The 21,058-nt window shown below is 33.8% G+C and overlaps 1 protein-coding gene across 1 annotated transcript in view; it reads left to right on the forward strand.

Moving 5' to 3' along the window:
• The window catches only part of VCAN (versican), a 117,987-nt gene that overhangs the window by 74,453 nt on the left and 22,476 nt on the right, over nucleotides 1-21,058 (forward strand). Inside the window, exons 8-12 of the mRNA XM_053701470.1 lie at nucleotides 5,138-13,003; nucleotides 15,524-15,640; nucleotides 16,220-16,333; nucleotides 18,787-18,945; nucleotides 19,655-19,737. Of these exons, the coding sequence (XP_053557445.1) occupies nucleotides 5,138-13,003; nucleotides 15,524-15,640; nucleotides 16,220-16,333; nucleotides 18,787-18,945; nucleotides 19,655-19,737 (8,339 nt within the window). The remainder of the gene's footprint in view (nucleotides 1-5,137; nucleotides 13,004-15,523; nucleotides 15,641-16,219; nucleotides 16,334-18,786; nucleotides 18,946-19,654; nucleotides 19,738-21,058) is intronic.

Consider the following 21,058-nt stretch of genomic DNA (forward strand, 5'->3'; position numbering starts at 1 on the left):
TTGAGGAGCAGCAAAAATACCTTAATACCAGGTGTGCCATAAAGCTAGATCACGATTTACAATTAGATCTTTAAAGAGACATGAAACTGCTACTCTTAACTACAATAGAATGGTGAAAACTCACCAAGCTGTTGTTTTTTCCCCCTGAGCCAACAGTTGTCTTCAAAGCCAGTCTGTTATTTTAATTCCTAACGGTACCAATTGGTTTAGCTCTTATACTGGGCCCCACCATCTTTGACCTTAGGTATTCTTGCTTGCACTCATTGACAGACGTACTGAGCATTTACAGAAAAGCGATGTTGGCTGTTTTGTGACAGCTATATTTTGTCTTCAGGTGAGTGTGCATAATATAGACTGTGAGAGAGAGAGAGAGAGAGAGAGAGCGCAATAAATAGAAACACCTACAATATAGCAAAAAGGTCTCCCCTTCCTCTCCAGTGGAGAAAACACTGGGCTATAGTTTCACTAACTGTTTGCCAAAGCACCACTCCTGCATCGAAGGAAAAGTGAAGAAAAGTGTTGCTTGGAGGGGGGGATCCAACAGGAGTAGAGAGGCAACAATCTAAGCCAGCACTGATAAACATTAAAGGTTCATACGCTTTATTGAAAAATAGTAAACACTTACTTTACATAGGACACATAACAGAGGAGTGTAGGGACTGTGGCAGTCCCTACATATATATATGTACAGGGCTAAAGAAACACACTCTCACTTTTAAACTGAAATTCCACTGCCATAGTGTATGCAATGTTAAATATGCAGAACAAAAAGGCTAGCACTAGCTGGTCTTAACCAATTTTCCATTTATTGCTTATACAGGACTTTTCAGGGCCAACTCCCCTTCCTCTCTTCCTCTAACCGGTCTTGCGCATATATATATATATATATATATATATATATATATACAGGTAGCCCTCAGTTTACGCCGGGTTTAGGTTCCAGAAGGAATGGTTGTAAATTGAAACCGTTGTAAATTGAAACCCAGTTTATAATGTAAGTCAATGGGAAGTGAGGGAGATAGGTTCCAGGCCCCTATCAAAATTGTCATAAGTAACACCTAATACATTATTTTTAAAGCTTTGAAATGAAGACTTTAAATGCTAAACAGCATTATAAACCTGATAAAATATTCACACAACATAGAATATATAATAAAACTAAGTTAAATGAACAAAAACATTTGCTAAACAGCATTATAAACCTAATAAAATATTCACACAACACAGACTTAACTTGCATTTTACTGCAAACAGTTATTTCTATGCATTCCAATCTGGACTGAGTTATAGACAGGAAGATCTTGTTCCTTTGAAATCTGCTTGATAGCTCAGGTCTGGTTAACCTGATTAATTTCCGCTTGCATGGCTTTGCTGCAACACAAGCGGACAGCTCCACCTACTGGCTATTTTAATCAATGCACTGCTTCTCAATGCTTTTCAATAGCAGTCACATGACTGAAAAAAAGGTTGTTATTCTGAAACAGTGTAAATTGAACCGTTGTAAAACGAGGGCCACCTGTATATATATATATATATATATATATATATATATATATACACACACACACACACATATATATATATATATATATATATATATACAAACACATTATATATATATATATATATATATTATATATACACACACACACACACACATATATATATATATATATATATATATATATATATATGTGTGTGTGTGTGTGTGATGGTGTGATGGCAGGACAGCAATGAGCAGTGAAAACGTATCTGAGAAAACAGTTAATCAGAAAGGTTAATGAAAATTCATACATTGTTTATTAGGTTATTCTAACTATGTTTAATATTAAGGAATTGCATCATGGTATAGTTTAACAATATCTATTCATTACTCCATCCATTGGAGTGCTTTCTGTAGTTGCAGATGAGAAATGTCCCCATGCTTGTTTATTTGGTTATATAAAACCATTTTGTAGGACACGGAATCATAGGTTAGTATAATGTGATTGGCCTCCAGTCCAGTTCAGAACTCCTTTTCTGTTTTATTGATCTCTTTTGCCCTCACCTCAAATGTCAGTCATGAAAAAAAGTAAAAAAAATTAACATTATGAACTGATCAATATAGACCATGAATATTTTTTATGTTTTTAGAATATGATTAATATTTAGTAATTTAAAATATATATTAGATCATAAAACTCAAAATCCTTATTGACTTTTTTAAAAAGATGTGTGATACCTTTTTAAATGTAATATGCTGAACTAGATAGTTAGCTCGTGCTGGGTAATTGTGTAAAAAAAGCTTTTCAGGTTATAGGACCCCATGGAAAACATATGCCTATGTGTTTGAATATCTACTTACACAGGTGTTTTTGTTACAAGCCAGCAATCTGGCCAAGTCAGTGTGTATGGGAACAGTCTAGTTTTAAAACATTCTGAAAGCAGATGCTCAAGTCTAAAAAGAAATGTGTTTTATAGAGAAACTCTAGTGGATTAGCTAAAATCATTGAAAAACAATAAGGAAACTGCCCACCCACTAAGGTTGTCATTGAATTGATTTATTGGGAAGCAGCTGTGTCAACGCACATCTTTATTCATCGTTTTCTTAGATTTTGCAGTTTTAAGAAGCAGAAACTTCTATACTACTATGGTAAAGAATGAATTCTTTCAATGTATTACCAGTTGTGTGCCTAGTGAACTGCTCATGGGATGTTTGTTCATGCCCAACCCATGAAGTACCTGGATTCTGTCTTACTGAATACATTTTCCAGACAAAGCCAAGAAGTGAGTTAGATGATTACTAATCTCAAAAGGTGTCAGTCCTTCCAATGAATTAGCTGAAATTAAATATATTAAAATAATATTAAAATGTCTGAAAACTGTTTAAGCTGTTATTAAAACTATCAAGATATTACATGTTGCAAACAACACATACAATTGTAATACATTTTAATATAAACTTCATTTTTTTTTATTATTTCACTAACTATAATTAAGAGGCCAACATCTTATTTTCTATGGAAACCTTAACATACTTATTTTTTTTAGTTTTTTGCTATGTAAAGCTTTTACTTCATAAGAAAATGATGCTGTCACACTGCTAGCTATGTTGTTTTGATATTTTGAAAGCATACTTACTGAAATCCTTCATTGCTGTGTTCCTTAGAATTAAACGCTGTTTCTGGCATACGTTATGCTACATTCCCTTACAAAAATAAGAAGAAAATTAAAATATTCTGGCAAAATATTTTTTTTTTATCCACAAGATATTACGAGTAGTAATCATTTAGCAACAAAATATTATATGTAGTTGAAGTTGGAATTTATTGAAGTATAAATGTGTCAAATTAAAGAGAGTTTGTAGTTGCAGATGCTGAAAAAACAAATTATCACTTAACATTTCACCTTTGTTTAGCCTACACTATGCAGATTACAGTTTCTGTTTCATCTGTGATTTTATTATACATGAAATGCAAAATATATGCATCAATAATGCTAAACCTAGTTTTCTCACCTGGTTTGGGACTGTCAAATTTTTCTTTGTAAGCTTTGGTGGCCATGGGGAGATTATATGTAATATATAAGAACATCTTAATAATGTAATATGATACGTGTAAGACTACACATTTGTTTGTTTTTTATTTCCCCACCCTTTGGACTACTAGTCAAGTGTTTGATCTCAAATGACATGTGATCAGTTTATTGCAATCCCAGGGGATTTTGTGGTTGTTTATAAATCTTTGATGTTACTATGCTCACTTTGCAAAAGTAAACAAACACCTACTATATATGATATAATGATATATAGATTTATTGGATAAAAAAAAAAAACATGATATTGGCATTACTTTCAGTTTCGACTCATGGACTGATTTCCCTCCATAAATTAAAAAGGTATTCAGACTACATTTAAAAATGTTTTAAACATTGTCTACTGTGTAGACCTTCTTTACAACCTCCTACCTGTCTGTCCCCAAACTTAAAAGAGTTTCAGTATTTATCACTTGATCTTATATTTTATTGTGTAAATGAAGACAATATAAGGATTATTGGCACTATTAGGGTTGGTCTTATAAGTTGGTCTTATAAGTGTGATATATGACATCTATTCAACAATTTATAAAATGTCAAAGCAACTATATCTTCAAGTGCTTATAACCCTCAAGAAGAAGTAGTTAGAATACAGATACAAATAAAAAATGTAGTAAACCATATACATTTTATAGAAGGAAAAAAAATCTCATGTGAATGAGCTTACAAGAAAGTTGACTAAAGTTGACTTAACGGTATCATTTTGTTTTGTCTGTTTTATGTCATAGAAGGAAGGAAAATCTCTTGTTAATGGACATACTAGAAAGTTGTCTAATGTTAGTCTAATGGGATCATTTTGTTTTGTCTATTTTATATAATTAATTATTTTTTTGCATTGTTAAAAGCCACGTTGGTACCTTTAATAAAAGGCTCTTGTTGCCTATTGACAAAGGTGTGCCACCTGATGATCAGACATAGTTTAGTTACTGTTTCATGCTGCCCGGTGCCTAGTAAATAATATAGGGCAATTATTTTTTTGTTTTATGTTTAATACTGGTAATTTTTTTGAAAGTAGAAGTTTGTGAACAGCTAATATTAAATGAAACAATACAAAAACATTTGATGTGCTATTTTCTATCACTAGGTTTTAAACTAATAAACTTCACATTTTTGGAAATAATGTCCTCTAGTCTTGTGGTAAAATAACTTATAATTGGATATGTATATGTATGCTTTTATTTCTATACATTCAAAATAAAGTATGTGTTTGATTTTAATACAACAAAAGTTGTTTTTCAATTTTGAACATAATTGACTGTAGATAAAGTTTCAATGCGTGGCTAATTGCATTGTGAATGTGAAACAACGCTGAAACTTTCTGTTGCATTGCTTTGTTTTTATACTGTCTGCAATGTTACATTGTCTGTTCATCATGTTTATTCATATAAAATCATTATTTAATTTGATTTCCTCAATAACTTAAATCTAGTTACATTTTTCATTTTATAATCATTTGAATGTTAACTCATATTTCATAAATGACATATTTCAATTGACATGAGTCTTGTAAAGCATAAATGACTTGCTAATTTAAAATCATAAATGACTATTTATTTTTTATCAGGCCCAGTGGATTTTCCAAGAATCCCCCCTCATGGCTCTGAATCCAGTGAAGGTCATGATTATTTTCATATAATCGATATTATACATCAAGCTCCAGATTCTGATGAGACTCCAGACTGTGAAAACTCTACTGCAGATGCAACATCTCCATCTCTAAAGTTTATTAATGGAAAACAAGAGATTACCACTGCACCTAAGGATTTAAAAGCAGAAGAAGCAAGAAGAGATGAAATTGAAAGTGTTACACCTTCAGAAAATGCTGTTGTTGCACAATATAGTGAAACTTCTGAACAATCCATTTTACAAACAGAAGCACCTAGCATAATTCAATCAGAATCTAATTTGATACATATTAGCATACCAGAACCTGAATTCAGTGGTGACACAGAATTGGTTACTGAGGAAAAATCTACTTTAGAGCCTCCAGCAGATTTCAATACTTCTTTAACACCAACACATGCCATTCTATCAAAGCCAACAGTAGCACAAATTAATGAATCACTCTCTTTATTTGCATTTGAATCCTCAGGAGATGCACCATCTGATATCATTACCAGTCCCACGAGCACCAAACCAAGAACAGTATCACTTTATACAGCTGAAACATCTCCAATGCATCAAATACTGGACACTGTTACAAATGATGCAAGTGAAATAATTATATTGTCAACAACAAAAGCTCCAGTTAAGGAAGATTACACAACTCTATCAGTTTCTCAAACAGAAGATACAGAAGAAAAAACAAGGCCAGCTGCCTTTATAACACAAGAAAGCTCTGGGGACTTTGGAACAGATGACATGCTTACTTTGACAACTACTGTGCAGACACTCAAAGAAAGCAAAGATTTCCAAACAAGAGCTGTTTTTGATGCTGTAACCCTTGTTCATACAGAATCGACTAAAATAAAAGTTACTCCAGCTGAGGACATAAAGTCTGTATCACCAACTCAAGAGCAGAAAACAGTAGCTACTACACCAAGCAGAGAAGTCCATAAACCTGAAATAACAACAGTAGGTGGGGAAAGTACATTAAGTCCAACCACTATTTTAGAATTCAGCACTAATGGAGAACCAAAAAGACTAGAACAGGTTGATGTTGAAGAAGGATCCACAGATGAAGTCAGTATTTTGGAACAATATTCAACTGTTAGTGGTGCATTAGAAGTCCAAAGCTCAGGTGAACACAGATCCAGTAGCGTATCACAGGCTATAACAGATTCTCCTTCTTTTAAAGATATAGACACAAAGGAAACTGTGACTTTTACACCATTCAGCTTAAAAAAAGAAGAAATATATACTACCAAAGCAGGTATCCTTGACACAAAAATGTTTGTGCAACAAACAAATCAGACCGAATCAAGTATTATAACTACAGCTTTACAAGAATTAGCTACATCCGGTCCTTTCAGGATTATAGCAGGAGAAACAACTTCTGAACTTGGTTCTGGAGATACTGTATCAGCTACAGAAACTATAGATACTATTTCAGTTATTTCCAGAAAGCCTGCCATAGATTTCAAGGAAGAAACTGATATTTATTCAACTTATGTTTCACCAACAAAATCTACTCTTAAAAAAAACTTTACAGATTCCAGCAGCAAAAAGGAAGAAAGTACTTCTGAAAAAATAACTACAACATTTGCATCTTATACAGATGAAGGCTCAGGAGATTATGTTACAGTTGATGTTACTTCAAAACCTTCTGAACAATTGAAACCCAAAATAACTCAAGAGCAAAAAGAATGGACCACTACTACAATTGCATCCATTGATGTATCTACTGGTAAAAGTTTAGACGATATTCCACCAGCCTCAGCTGATGATGAAGCAGAACATATTTTCAGCTCTGGTGATGATGAATCTATACCTGCTAGTATTTTAACAACCTCTGTCAGACCTTTAACACAAAAGACAGAATCACCCACTGATGTGAAAGTTACTTCACTCCCTGTTTTGCCAGAAGTTGTATATATCAGTAGCACTAAAGCTCCAATTTTACCATCAACAACACTAAGGACACCACAGTTAGTTGATGAAGGCTCAGGAGAAGAAGGTCATTTAGTTACATCTACTGTTTTTGGTACTTTAGAAACCCAAACTGAGCTAAAATCTGAAAAAGAAGAGAAATCTTTTACAACTGCATTTCCACCTGTTACTTCACTTCCTGTTTTTCCAGAATTTGTACATATCAGTAGCACTAAAGCTCCACTTTTACCATCAACAACACTAAGGACACCACAGTTAGTTGATGAAGGCTCAGGAGATGAAGGTCATTTAGTTACATCTACTGTTTTTGGTACTTTAGAAACCCAAACTGAGCTAAAATCTGAAAAAGAAGAGAAATCTTTTGCAACAGCATTTCCACCTACAGAATATACTCAGAGTGCTGAGGCAGCAAAACTTGAATTACATACAGGGGAAAGTATCACTACAAAAACTGTGATATTAGAATCAAAAACTCATATCAGCACGGATATGCCAGAAATATCTAGTCATGTGTCTTTAGAGCCTGAGATTGTAACTGTGTATCCTAGTGACATAAAAAAGCACACAGATGTTACATCTCAACAAATCGTTAGTACTGTTTCACAATTTGATGATTTTGGTTCAGGACATCCAGAGGACTTGTTTGTAGATTTATCTACCAAAAGTCCTGAAATAAAGACTGAGATGCAAACAAAAGAAGATAGTGAATTAATAAGCAGTTTTTCCCCAACTGTAGAGTATAAGGAAAGCATGAAAGTAGAAAGTTCAACCACAGAACTCGAAACATCAAAAATAAAAACTCAGGAGACAGTTGTTACCACAACCCATTTTCCAAGACTTAGTGAACAAGTTACACAATCTTCACTTAAAGACTTAATCAGCACTGTTTCACAATTCTCCATTGATCAAGGCTCAGGAGACGAAGATGACTTACTTACTACGAGAACAAAAGAAACAGAGACTAAATTAGATGAAACTGTACATACAGTTACAGAAGAGCCACCTCAAAGCATCACTGAAACATTACTAACAGGTGAAGGTTCTGGTGATCAACAGGATCTGTTCACTGATTCTTTACGTAGAACTTCAGCTCCAACAGTTGATGCACAAACTGTAAAAGATGTTGAACTAACAACACAAAAATATATTACAGACCGTGTGGATGTAAAAACAGAAGTATCCCAGGAGACAGAAGACACCAGCACAGTTCAAAAAATTATAACAGAAATGCCATCTCAGAAAATCTCAAGTACCAAATTACCTCTCTTTGAACAGGGGTCAGGAGATGAAGGGCCCCAGTTTACTGATGGCTTTATTGTAACATATACCCCAACAGTTGGGAGAAAATCTGAAGAACCTAGTAAAGTAACAACTAAAACATATTTAATAGAGGGTGCTGAAGATGAGATAAGTACAGCTGATAGCATTACATCCCAGGGTAGCACAATTCAAGAAGATATTACAGAAACACTAGCTAAAAAAATAATTAGCACTGAGTCATCCCTTATTGATGATGGTTCTGGAGCTCAAGAAAGCATGTTAACTGACCCTTTAATTATAACTTTGGCACCAGAAATTGGCCTAAAGTCTGAACAAACATCACAAAAATATGGAACTGACAGTGTGGAAGCCAGCACTATTGAAAGACATATTACAGAAACACCATCCCTACAAGTTAGTACCACTGAAACACTTCTTAGTGAACAAGGTTCAGGGGAACAAGCTGACCTGTTTACTGAATCTTCTATTTTAACAACTACACCTACAACTAGGTCAAAATCTGAAAATGAAGGTGAACAAACAACCAAAGACTATGTAACAGAGAGCGTAAAAGTTATAATAACAGACACAACAAAAGTTGAAATTAAAGCAGGAGACACAATTACAGTTCAACCCAGCACCATAAAAGAAAACATTACTGAGGAATCTCTCCAAATATTCACAAGTACTGTATTACCATTTACTGATGAAGGATCAGGGGATGAAGCAAGTCTCCTCATTGATGCTGTATCTGCTACCTCAAAAGAAGACAAACAGAATGTCACAGAATTTGTAGATGCTACTGAAACAGAAATACCTAAAACTGAAATAGTACCAACAGAACTCAGTATAATCATGTCTGGTGTAACTGAAGGTCTGCCACGAAAGGTAGCTATTACTGAATTTCCTATAACTGATGATGGTTCAGGAGATGTGAAAGACTTGTTCACTGAATCTTTAATAAGAGCACCAGTTCCAAAAACTGATATTCAGTATACTGAGGGAACATTAACACCTAAACTTTTTATTAGCCCAGATGAGCCACTAACAACTCTCATCAGCTCTGATTTACCATTTGATGAGCAAGGTTCAGGGGATAGTCAGTTTACAGTGTCAACTGACATAACTCCTATTCCAGAGTCTGAAATAAAGCATGGAGGTATCAGCACCGTTTCCCCAAGAATAGTTTACACAGAGAGGATGCAGACAGAAACTGTTGGAATACCTAGTGACTTTGAAAACTCCACAAAGCAAATAGATGAAATACAACCTAAAAGCACAAGCACCCTTGAAATAGAATTAACTACACCAAAGTCTTTGATATCAGAGACTACAGATATTACAGTTCCTCAAATAATTGTAGATGATGAAACAGTTAAAACACCTGCATTAGAAGTTATAGAAGAAAGCACTGCCAGTATTACATGGGTGGAGACAGAATCAAAAGTCATAGGTGAAGTAACATCACCATTATCTACTGAATTTATTTTGGACTATAAATCAAGCACAAAAATTTCAGAAGAGGTTCAACCATCAACTATGGAACCACATATAAAGACATCTACTTTTGCTACTCCTTATGACAGAGCAGATCCTCTGGTCACAGAGAAAACATATTTTATTGAAGAAGGATCAGGAGCCATGTTAACTGATATTAGTTCTACAGTAGTTACAAAAGAGCAAATTTCCGAAAAAGATGAGCAAATATATGAAGGGACGACTGTGCCTACAGACCAAGATAAAGAAGCTGCTAGTACGCTTGATATTAAACAGTTTACTGATGTGCATACTACAGATTCAATAGTGGACACAACTACAGTTTATAATTGTATAACACAGCCATCAGTAACTGGATCATATGAGCTATTTTCAGAAGAAGGCTCTGGAGAAGTTTCACTTTCTAAGAGTACAGTTGAATATTCTGGTAGTTTGACATCTACCACACAGGAAACTCACAGTGATAAACCATTGTTGTTAATTGAGGGAACTGATAAGCCAGAATCAAAGAGTGAGTTAACAGAGACTGAAATAATTTCAGATGTAACTTCTCCATCAGATATAGATGCCAAATTAGTGGGGTCAACAGTTGAAACAATCATAGATACAGCAACAATCTTAACTGATGTATTCACTACAGGTTCAACTGATATTCTTGAGAGTTCTGGAGAAGATTCAGCTACAGATATACTTTCTGAAGCCACTAAAATTTCTAAAGTACATATTATATCAGACATTTCTAAGAGTACAGTTGAATATTCTGCTAGTTTGACATCTACCACACAAGAAACTCACAGTGATAAACCATTGTTGTTAATTGAGGGAACTGATAAGCCAGAATCAAAAAGTGAGTTAACAGAGACTGAAATAATTTCAGATGTAACTTCTCCATCAGATATAGATGCCAAATTAGTGGGGTCAACAGTTGAAACAATCATAGATACAACAACAATCTTAACTGATGTATTCACTACAGGTTCAATGGATATTCTTGAAAGTTCTGGAGAAGATTCAGCTACAGATATACTTTCTGAAGCCACCATAATTTCTAAAGTACACATTCCATCAGACATTTCTAAGAGTACAGTTGAATATTCTGGTAGTTTGACATCTACCACACAGGAAACTCGCAGTGATAAACCATTGTTGTTAATTGAGGGAACTGATAAGCCAGCATCAAAGAGTGAGTTAACAGATACTGAAATAATTTCAGATGTAACTTCTCCATCAGATATAGATGCCAAATTAGTGAGCTCAACAGATGAAACAATCATAGATACAACAACAATCTTAACTGATTCATTCACTACAGGTTCAACGGATATTCTTGAAAGTTCTGGAGAAGATTCAGCTACATATATACTTTCTGAAGCCACCATAATTTCTAAAGTACATATTCCATCAGACATTTCTAAGAGTACAGTTGAATATTCTGGTAGTTTGACATCTACCACACAGGAAACTCACAGTGATAAACCATTATTGTTAATTGAGGGAACTGATAAGTCAGAATCAAAGAGTGAGTTAACAGAGACTGAAATAATTTCAGATGTAACTTCTCCATCAGATATAGATGCCAAATTAGTGGGGTCAACAGAGGGAACAATCATAGATACAACAACAATCTTAACTGATGTATTCACTACAGGTTCAATGGATATTCTTGAAAGTTCTGGAGAAGATTCAGCTACAGATATATTTTCTGAAGCCACCATAATTTCTAAAGTACATGTTCCATCAGACATTTCTCCAAGCACTTCAGCTTTCCCAACATTCACAGAGAAAGAAACCGGACAAGGGCCAACTAGTATACCAAGCAAAGTTCTTACTAGTAGCTCAGTTATTATTGCTTATAATGAAATCACACAAAAGACCCCTGTTGAAAAGGTAACCACAGAAAAAGTTCCTATATTTGTTGGCAAGGAATTTGATGAAACAGCAGTGACAGATATAGCAATTATTGAATTACCTAAAACTGAAAGTACTTCTGATGAGACCAGAATCATAGATATAGACCAACCTAGCAAAGAAGTTGTAGATTTATCAATGGAAACAGAGACATATTTCAAATCCAGTGTTAGTGTGGGCATTGAAGAAGTAAAGTATGCATCTACACCATCTATGTTTTCTGTTAAAGAATCAACAGGAAGCATTCGACTGTCAAGCTCCACTGAGTCTGTAACATCTAAAGACAGTCTTATAATTGACTCTAAAAGTGTGCACTATACAACCAAATCTTCCTTACCTGCACAGGTATCTGAGGTGGATGACTTGGTGTTATCAGTATCATCGACACATAGTCCAAAAGACTTAATTGAGAAAACAACAGAGACTTTGGTTGGCACTGATTATGTATCTAAACAAGGTGAAAGTGAAATTACAACTGCAACTGAAGTCTTAAGGGAGGACAAGAAAAGTACTACAAGTTCACCCATCCATGGTCCTGAAGATCACACTTATGAAAGTGAGCCAATAGAAGCTGCTACTGCAGACATCAGTCCAAAGTCTCTTGTAACTGTTATCCTTGTCAATGGGGCTTCTGACTATACAGGATTGATTAAACCTAGTACTTTGCCATCTGCAGGTTCTGATTCAGATTATGTTGTCTCACAACAGGAAGTTAGTGCAGACATTACAGCCACTTATAAGCCATCAATTGTTGTTCTGCCCACAACAGAAGCATCCTTGGAACCTTCAGATCTTATTGAAGATGCTTCAATGAGTCCAGAGGACAAAGAAGATGTGACAGAATTATCCACACATTCCCCAGTTTACTCCACTGAACAAATAATAGAACAAGTGTCCACAGATGAGCCAGTTCAAGAGGGTGACACCACTGAGATTCCTATAGATGACATTCCTGAAAACTCAATAACTACACCCTCCCCTTCTTTAGATGAAACGGTTGAAACTCAGACTGCTATAATTGTACAAAAAGAACTATCAACTACATCTAACAATATTGTTAAACCGACTGATAAACGTGAGGAAGCTTTTAATGTGGAAGAAGATCCTAATGCAGAGAGTGTAACAACAATCCCTGAGTTTGGGGGAGTAACACATGGAAGTGATCTACAAATTTCAACTAGTAACAATGTTGAAGGAACTGAACTTCACATAACAAGTAAGACACCAAATATGTACATCTACCCTTACACTATCCTTACACTATGATAATCAACATATTTTCTATGTAACAGACATATCCATCATTCATTCTCATGTGTCTTTACATTTGCATTAGAAAGTTTGCTTTTTACTATTTATTTAAACAGCTGCAATAATTTATTGTTCACATGACGCTAATAATAGTTTTGTTTTTATGTATGCTTCATGTGCTTTTGCTAATGTCTTTATGTTTACTTATCTGTTTTAGACAAATCGTTTTTATAATGATAAATGCTACTTGGTTAAATTATATTTACTTTATTAATACATTTCAATCACATCTATCATCTCTCTCTCTCTCTCTCTATCTATGTATCTATCTATGTATCTATCTATGTATCTATCTATCTTTATGTATCCCTCTTTCTCTCTCTCTCTCTCTCTCTCTCTCTCTCTCTCTCTCTCTCTCTTCAATCACATCTGTAATCTATCTATCTATCTATCTATCTATCTATCTATCTATCTATCTATCTATCTATCTATATATGTCTGTCTATCTATCTGTCTTTCTGTCTCTCTCTCTACCCCCCCTCCCTCCCTCTCTCTCTCTCTACCCCCCCTCTCCCTCTCTCTCTCTCTCTCTCTCTCTCTCTCTCTCTCTCTCTCTCTCTCTATATATATATATATATATATATATATATAAAAAATATATATATCAGTGGTGTATTTACGTTTTGTGCTGCCCTAGGCACTCACAATTCTGCTGCCCCCCCCCCCCGGCTTTTGGCCTTTTTTAGGCATAATATTTTTTGGTCAGGGAGAAACATGGCTTTTTGCATTTCCAAAATGAATATGAGGAAGGGAGGGAGAGAAGGAGGGAGTGGGAAATATGGCAGATGAGAGAGAGAAGGGAAGAGAAAATAGCCAATGTAGTCAGAGTCAAGGAGGTGATTCTCTATATGATACAAGTGGCTGATGGATGTACCCCTTGCAACAGTAATCCTTAGTGTAAAAGTCACAATATTAGAAGATGCTGCCCTATACATTCAATTGCCTAAAAAGTTCACTCTATCACAAGGTTATTGTGAGTTTATTTAACAATAAAATATATATTAAAATATATATATATGTGTGTGTGTGTTTTAAAAAAATAATATAAACACGCACACATATTATATGTATATATATATATATATATATATATATATATATTTAAAGAATAGCAAAACAGCATATTTCTATTTAGCACCTATCCATAATGAATTAATTAATAAAATAAACAATTCAGTGCTCACAGTATCAAAATAATTTAATAATTTCAAATGCATTAGGTTAACCAACACCTTTATAGACAAATAAGCAAAATTATCTAGCAAAAATTGAATCAAAATTAATGAAAAGACTTGGGGAGCTAAAACTAGTGCGGTTAGGTATGTACTGTCTCTTCAATGGACATCCATATCATGTGTCTGCTTCCTTTTTTGAGGTAATTCCTCCTGAATAAAGAGAAACAGCAGTTCATATAACTGCCATATGTTCCATATAGACAGAACTTGTCACTGTATTCACCAGACTGATTTTCCAAATTGAGTTCACCTGCTTGAAGTATGGGCAGCCTGTGCGGTTTCAATTGAGGGATATCCTATAAATCGCCACTGATTAAACACATTAATTATAATAGGTGCCATTTATATTCATATCAAGACATCATGATTAGCAGCAAAATATTAAGTATACAAGGAACTATTACTGACTCACAACAGTAAAAGTCCCTTATATATCTAGGCAGTAATTTAACTAAACTGCTGAAGAGGTTCTATAGTCAGTCAGCCTCCATATCAAGTAGGACATCACAAGAGGGTAAAAACCTTGATCAGATGATTCTCATCCTCACTAGGTACTGGGTACCATTTTGATGTGCACGGGGTCCCATCATGAGGGTCAGTTTACACAGCTGTATATTCAGAGTCCCCCACTCAGTTCAGCAATCGTGCTCTGCTACATCCCCTCTCCCAATGTAAAAATTATGTGCTTTTCTCCCGTGCTATACTGGGCTTCTTCCGGCTTCATTGTGTGATACATGTGCTATGCAAACCAGGTTATGCGCCCAGAGTAAGACAAAGTACCCACGCTCCGGTATTAGAAGTACAAGCCGACACAGAGGCTCCAAAAGTTGCCGCCCTAGGCACATACCTAGTTCTCCTAGGCATTAATACGCCCCTGATATACATATTTATGTCTGTCTATCATCTCTCTGTATATATATATATATATATATACTGTATGCCTATCTCTCTATCTGTCTGTCTATTTTATTATCAGTGGGGTACCATAAACAAATAAAAACTTTTTTTTTATGAAAAAATATAGCAAATTGATTTATCATCTTAAGGAATATTTAAAGAATGCTTTACAGGTATTTCATTTTGACAAAACTAGGCTTCTTTTAAAATGCTGAAGTATATTGCAATCACTGTAAATGAAATGATAACAATGATGTAAACTAAATGTATCTCTTTCTTATGTTTAATTTCAGCTCAAGGTCCATGCAAAGAAAATCCTTGTCTACATGGAGGAACCTGTTACCCTCGCGGCTCCTCTTCATACGTTTGCACATGTTTGCCTGGTTTTAGTGGAGAGTTATGTGAAATGGGTATGCATTGTTTTTATGAAGACATTATAGAATCCATTTACCTGTCTCAGCGATGACACTTCTGCTAAAAAGGGATATGAGACTCAGAACTTTTTTGGGGGGATTCAGACAGGACATGCAATTTAAAAAAATAAAAGTTTCCAATTTAGTTCTATTATCAAATTTGCTTTGTTCCCATGGTAATCTTTGTTAAAAAGATACTTAGGTAGGTGCCTGGATTACTACATGGCAGGAAACTGTGCTCTTGCATATTGATAACATTCTTGCAAAACTGCTGCCATATAGTTCTAGACACATGCACACTCCTGAGCTTTCATCCATGCTTTTCAAGTATTGCTTGAGCCCAAACATCATGGCTTACTTGTGTGTAAGGGGAGCCACATACTCAAGCAATGTTACCAAATAATTTGTAATAATATTTTTCAGAAGCATTGTTTACAAAGTGTACTGGAAAAATGCTTCAAGTGTATTACAATTGTGACTTTTATGTCCTGTTCAATATGAAATGAAAAATAAGTATCATATAAAAAAAGAATACCTTGTATTCACAAGGTAACACTAACTACTGTTATTTTGCAGACATAGACGAATGTCAATCAAATCCTTGCCGAAATGGAGCTGCCTGTGTGGATCATGAAAATTCATTCACTTGTATTTGCCTTCCTAGTTACTCTGGGTCACTTTGTGAGCAAGGTAAGAATATATATATATTATCTTCATAAAATATTTTTGACACTGACTGACAGAATAGTATTCAATGGTGTGTGTTAATATCTTGTGCTTGAGTACAGATGAATTACTCAGGTTCACTCACTTTAAGGTATTAACTATGTAAGGGTAAATATCTGTATTTTTAAAATTCAAATGATAAAATAAATGCTTATCTCTGTGTTCTAACAAATGGTTCCAACAAATGTTATTTTGAATGAATGGATCAAGACATTGACCTAAGCATATTTATAACAAATGATACATTCAAAGTGATCCAATATTAAATGCTTTTTAAAGGAATTTTGCAACACAATAATGAAAAAAATTGCCAATAACATTATAAAACATATCCAAATGAAATAATATTCCTAATGGTCTTAAAGAGATCAAGTAAACCTTAAAGAATGTGGTGCTAAATGTCTTGGGCACTTTTCACCAATTAAAGGCTCACAAATAAGAAAAAAGTAAAAATGACATTGTTATACTAGATCCATTAGAGGACTATGCTTCTGTAATCAGATTATTTGAACTATAATTATATGTTTTTAGCAGGCTTTTATAAATAATACACAATCCACAATATTTTTAAGTTTGATTAAAATCTTGCTATCCCATATATTTATATATATATATATATTTTTTTTTAAATACATTGGATCTTTTCATAACAGTTCTACTGACTTAAAGGGGCGGTAAATACCTTGTAGTTACAAGACATTTCTGTTGTGTTGCTCTTGAATAATATGTCACACAAGACTAAATACTTTTAAAACAAATGAAAATCCTTTTTTACTACAATAGTTTTTCAATATCCAAACTCCATCATTTGCCTTATTTGCAATGTATAACATTGTTTCAAACATGGTGTCTCATAAAGTGCTTAAAAATGTACACCTAGGTATGTTTCTTAACAAAAAATATCAAGAGAACAAAGTAAATTTCATTTGTTTCTAAATTGCATGCTCTTTCTCTATCATGAAATTTACTCACCCTTTAGCTTTTTAAATGCAGAACAATTAATAGGTTTAGATAATGCTCTCACATAATAATAATAGTATTTATTAGAGTTTAATGATCCTTTATATTTTTAAAGGTTTCGACTATATTTGTCAGAAAGAAATTTCAATCTATCTCCTCTGGACTAGATTTTCCTTTAGTTAGAAGTTCTGCAGTGGTTTGAGAATTGTGAAACGAAGCTCAAGCCAAATTTCCACTCTGCCAGACAAAATATAAATGTATTATAAATGTAGACACACTAGTCTGGCAGGAGACTAAATTTGCCGCGTCAGTGCTAAATTCATTGGACTTATAGAACAGCCAGGCAAACTGATCATATACTTCTTTGTACCACAGGATGGGTGTGGGCTATAGCTCAGATTAACTTTTTTACTGCTTGCAGTTTGTCAGGTTTGTATTTCAGCTATAGCTATATGTGCCAAAATTTGCTCACACCTATAACTCTCTTAAATGAGGTAATATGTAACAAATGCAAGTCATTTCTTTGTTATTGTAGGTGAAAACTTAGTTTGGTATACTTGTGTACAGTATTGTTCCTTTAATGTGATTTTTTTAAGCCATATTATTCATCTTATATGAATTTTATTTTAATAGTGTAACATTTGACTTTTATAAAGGCTGACATAACTGCTGAAATCTGAGTCATACTTTATAATCACACAAAATACAGGGCAGTATTGATTTGACGTAAAATTTGTGGCATTACTGAGATACGCTGACTACATTAGAATTTGGTTTTAGCTTTCTATGGAAGTGTTGATTTTGTATGCATTTTCCCCAAAAAACAACCCCTGAGAATTCTGTATGTAGATGAGTTTGCTTAATTAACGGTCACAGTGGCGTATTTGCATTGTTTTAACAATTCATCTTCTATGTGGAAAAAAAACCCACACAACTTGCTGACCAAAAAACATTTTTGTTTTGCATATTTCTACAAAATATATTTTTATTCAGGATTTGCTACTATTGTATAACTAAGGCTCTGATTCGATAACTTCTTTGTAACAGTTATAGGCTTTTTCTGCTCTTTTTTTCTGACCAAATAGTAGTGGATATAGTTCCATTATTAGACTATGCTAGCAAGAGATTCCAGTAAAAATACATAAATATTACAAATTTCAAATAGTTAATTAGAACATTTTACAAACAGAGGTAACCTAAATATATTATTTTTCATGTTCTAAACGTTGATTGTTTTAGTCAACATAAATCTATTTTGTTTGCTTTAAAAAAAATAAAGTATTGTCATTTGTGTCGATAAAAATCACAATCAGATGAATCAAATGAGAATATTAGGAATATAACTAAATAAAGAAAATCAGAAATGTAAATTACAATACATATTGCTCTGCAGGAATAAACCTGTATTCGTTTTATTTGCTTTTGTGTTTTATGCTAATGTTTTTTTTCTGCTTTAGACACTGAAATATGTGACTATGGCTGGCATAAATTTCAAGGACATTGCTACAAATACTTTGCTCACAGACGCACATGGGATGCTGCTGAAAGGGAATGTCGCATACAGGGAGGTCATCTGACCAGTATAATCTCTCAGGAAGAACAGACATTTGTTAACCGTAAGTATTACTGAAAATACATTTACATACGTTTTGAAAAAAACTAATCAAATATCGAAAGTAACACTTAAAGGGCCATAATACCCAAATGTTTAAACACTTGAAAGTGATGCAGCATAGCTGTAAAAAGCTGACTAGAAAATATCACCTGAACATCTCTATGTAAAAAAGAAAGATATTTTACCTCAAAAGTTCCTCAGTAGCCACCTCCCATTGTAAAGGATTTCTAAGCAGCATATTAGTATGTCTGTCCTGGGACAGCTGAAAGGATGAGCCTCGTGCACTCTCATATTATTTCACCAATCAGGTAAAGGAATCTTACTATGAAATCTCATGAGAGTTAAGTCAAATCTCATGAGATCACAGTAAGAGTTCATGACCTCAGCACTGCTGATGCTGATTGGCTGCTGTTCATTTCTTCATTTATTTTTTTATTTTTACCTGCAGCTGGGAGCAGGTGAAGTATAACTTTTTACACAGAACTTACTCTGCTGAGCTGAGGAGATTGTGAGGTAAAATATCTTCCTTTTTTACATAGAGATGCTCAGGTGATATTTTCCTGTCAGCTTTTTACACTTATACTGCATCAGTTTCAAGTGATTTAGCATATGAGTATTATGTCCCTTTAATTGACATTTGACCCCATAGATCCTTAACAAGACATTTTTTTAAACTTATTTTTTATTTTTTTATTTTATTTCTCTGCAAGGCTTGGGTCATGATTATCAGTGGATTGGTCTTAATGACAAAATGTTTGAAAACGATTTCCGCTGGACTGATGGGAGCACACTGGTAAGAAATCCCTTATAAATATCGCACTCATTTGGCTTCCAAATAGTAAAAAAACTTTATTATATTATTATTTTGGAGCAAACATGCCCCCTTATCAGAAACAAACAGAATTTGAGATTTTTTTATTTACAATATTCATATCCATATTTTTGGCATATGAGATACATTGAAATATAAGGTGCATTCAGTATTTTAAATATAAGGTAAAAGCCATAATGCATTTCCAATATAAGATGTAGGATATTTTATTGGCCATTTAGGAAGAAAAAATTAAGTTTTGCATACTAAAAGCTGTAATTTACACGCTGATATAATGCAGAATTATATAATACTATGCTGGATTACTATTCTCTAATTTAAAAGTATTTTCTCTAATTAAATAGTATATTCTTAATTAATAAACGTATGGATGTAACAGCAGTATTGCATACTAAGCTATGTGATAACAAAGGGGCTAATGTGTAAAACAGGGATGCTTATCCTTTATTAAGACAGGGTTAACTTCTTTGTGAAGTTCGTCAGTGTGATCTACTTATGCACGTGCTAAGCATGACAAAATCTCAGCTTGCACGCAGAATTGATTTAACAAAGGGTCTACTATAATTGTACTGAATCACCTTTATTTTAACTGAGGTCACCGTGGGGCAAATATTTTTTTAAAACTTGAGCCCAGCCCCATACAATATCTACTGGAAATGGGAAATCCCACAACAGTCCTGGGATCTCTTGATTAGCACTTAAAGATCTTCCTTTGAGGCATAACCAGTCTAAAAATTATTTATAAACGTTTCTCATTTACATCACATACATTTACCAACCTTGCTTATTTAATTTTTCTAAAAATAATTGATATATATATTTTACAATATCTATAATCAAACAAAAGAAAACATAGCAGACTCCCTTGTTGTTTGAAGGGACATTAAACACATTTAAATATAAAAATGTTCAGCAGTTTTTCAATTGATTAACTTATCAGTAGAGTCTGAAAATATTAAAACCTTGTTTGCTGCAACTGTTTTTCAATGTTCAAACTCCACCCACTGCTTCCCTTATTTGGAAAAGCCAATCCGAGCTTGAGACTGAATATTACTGGGTTTGTCCCTCATTTTGTTAACAAAATCTAATTTTTTTTTGGCTTCATTAGAAAAGATAATTGCAAATTAGGGAGAGATATATGGCAAGTACTAGGACTAGAAAATCTACAGATTTATTATAATACTGTACCTTAAAGGGACACTAAAATAAAAATTAAACATAAGCTACTACTGAACATTTGAAAGAGTTCACAGTGTATACATATATGAGTGTGTGATTGGCT

This window comes from Bombina bombina, chromosome 2, assembly GCF_027579735.1.
Source record: "Bombina bombina isolate aBomBom1 chromosome 2, aBomBom1.pri, whole genome shotgun sequence".
NCBI classification, from domain to species: Eukaryota; Metazoa; Chordata; class Amphibia; order Anura; family Bombinatoridae; genus Bombina; species Bombina bombina.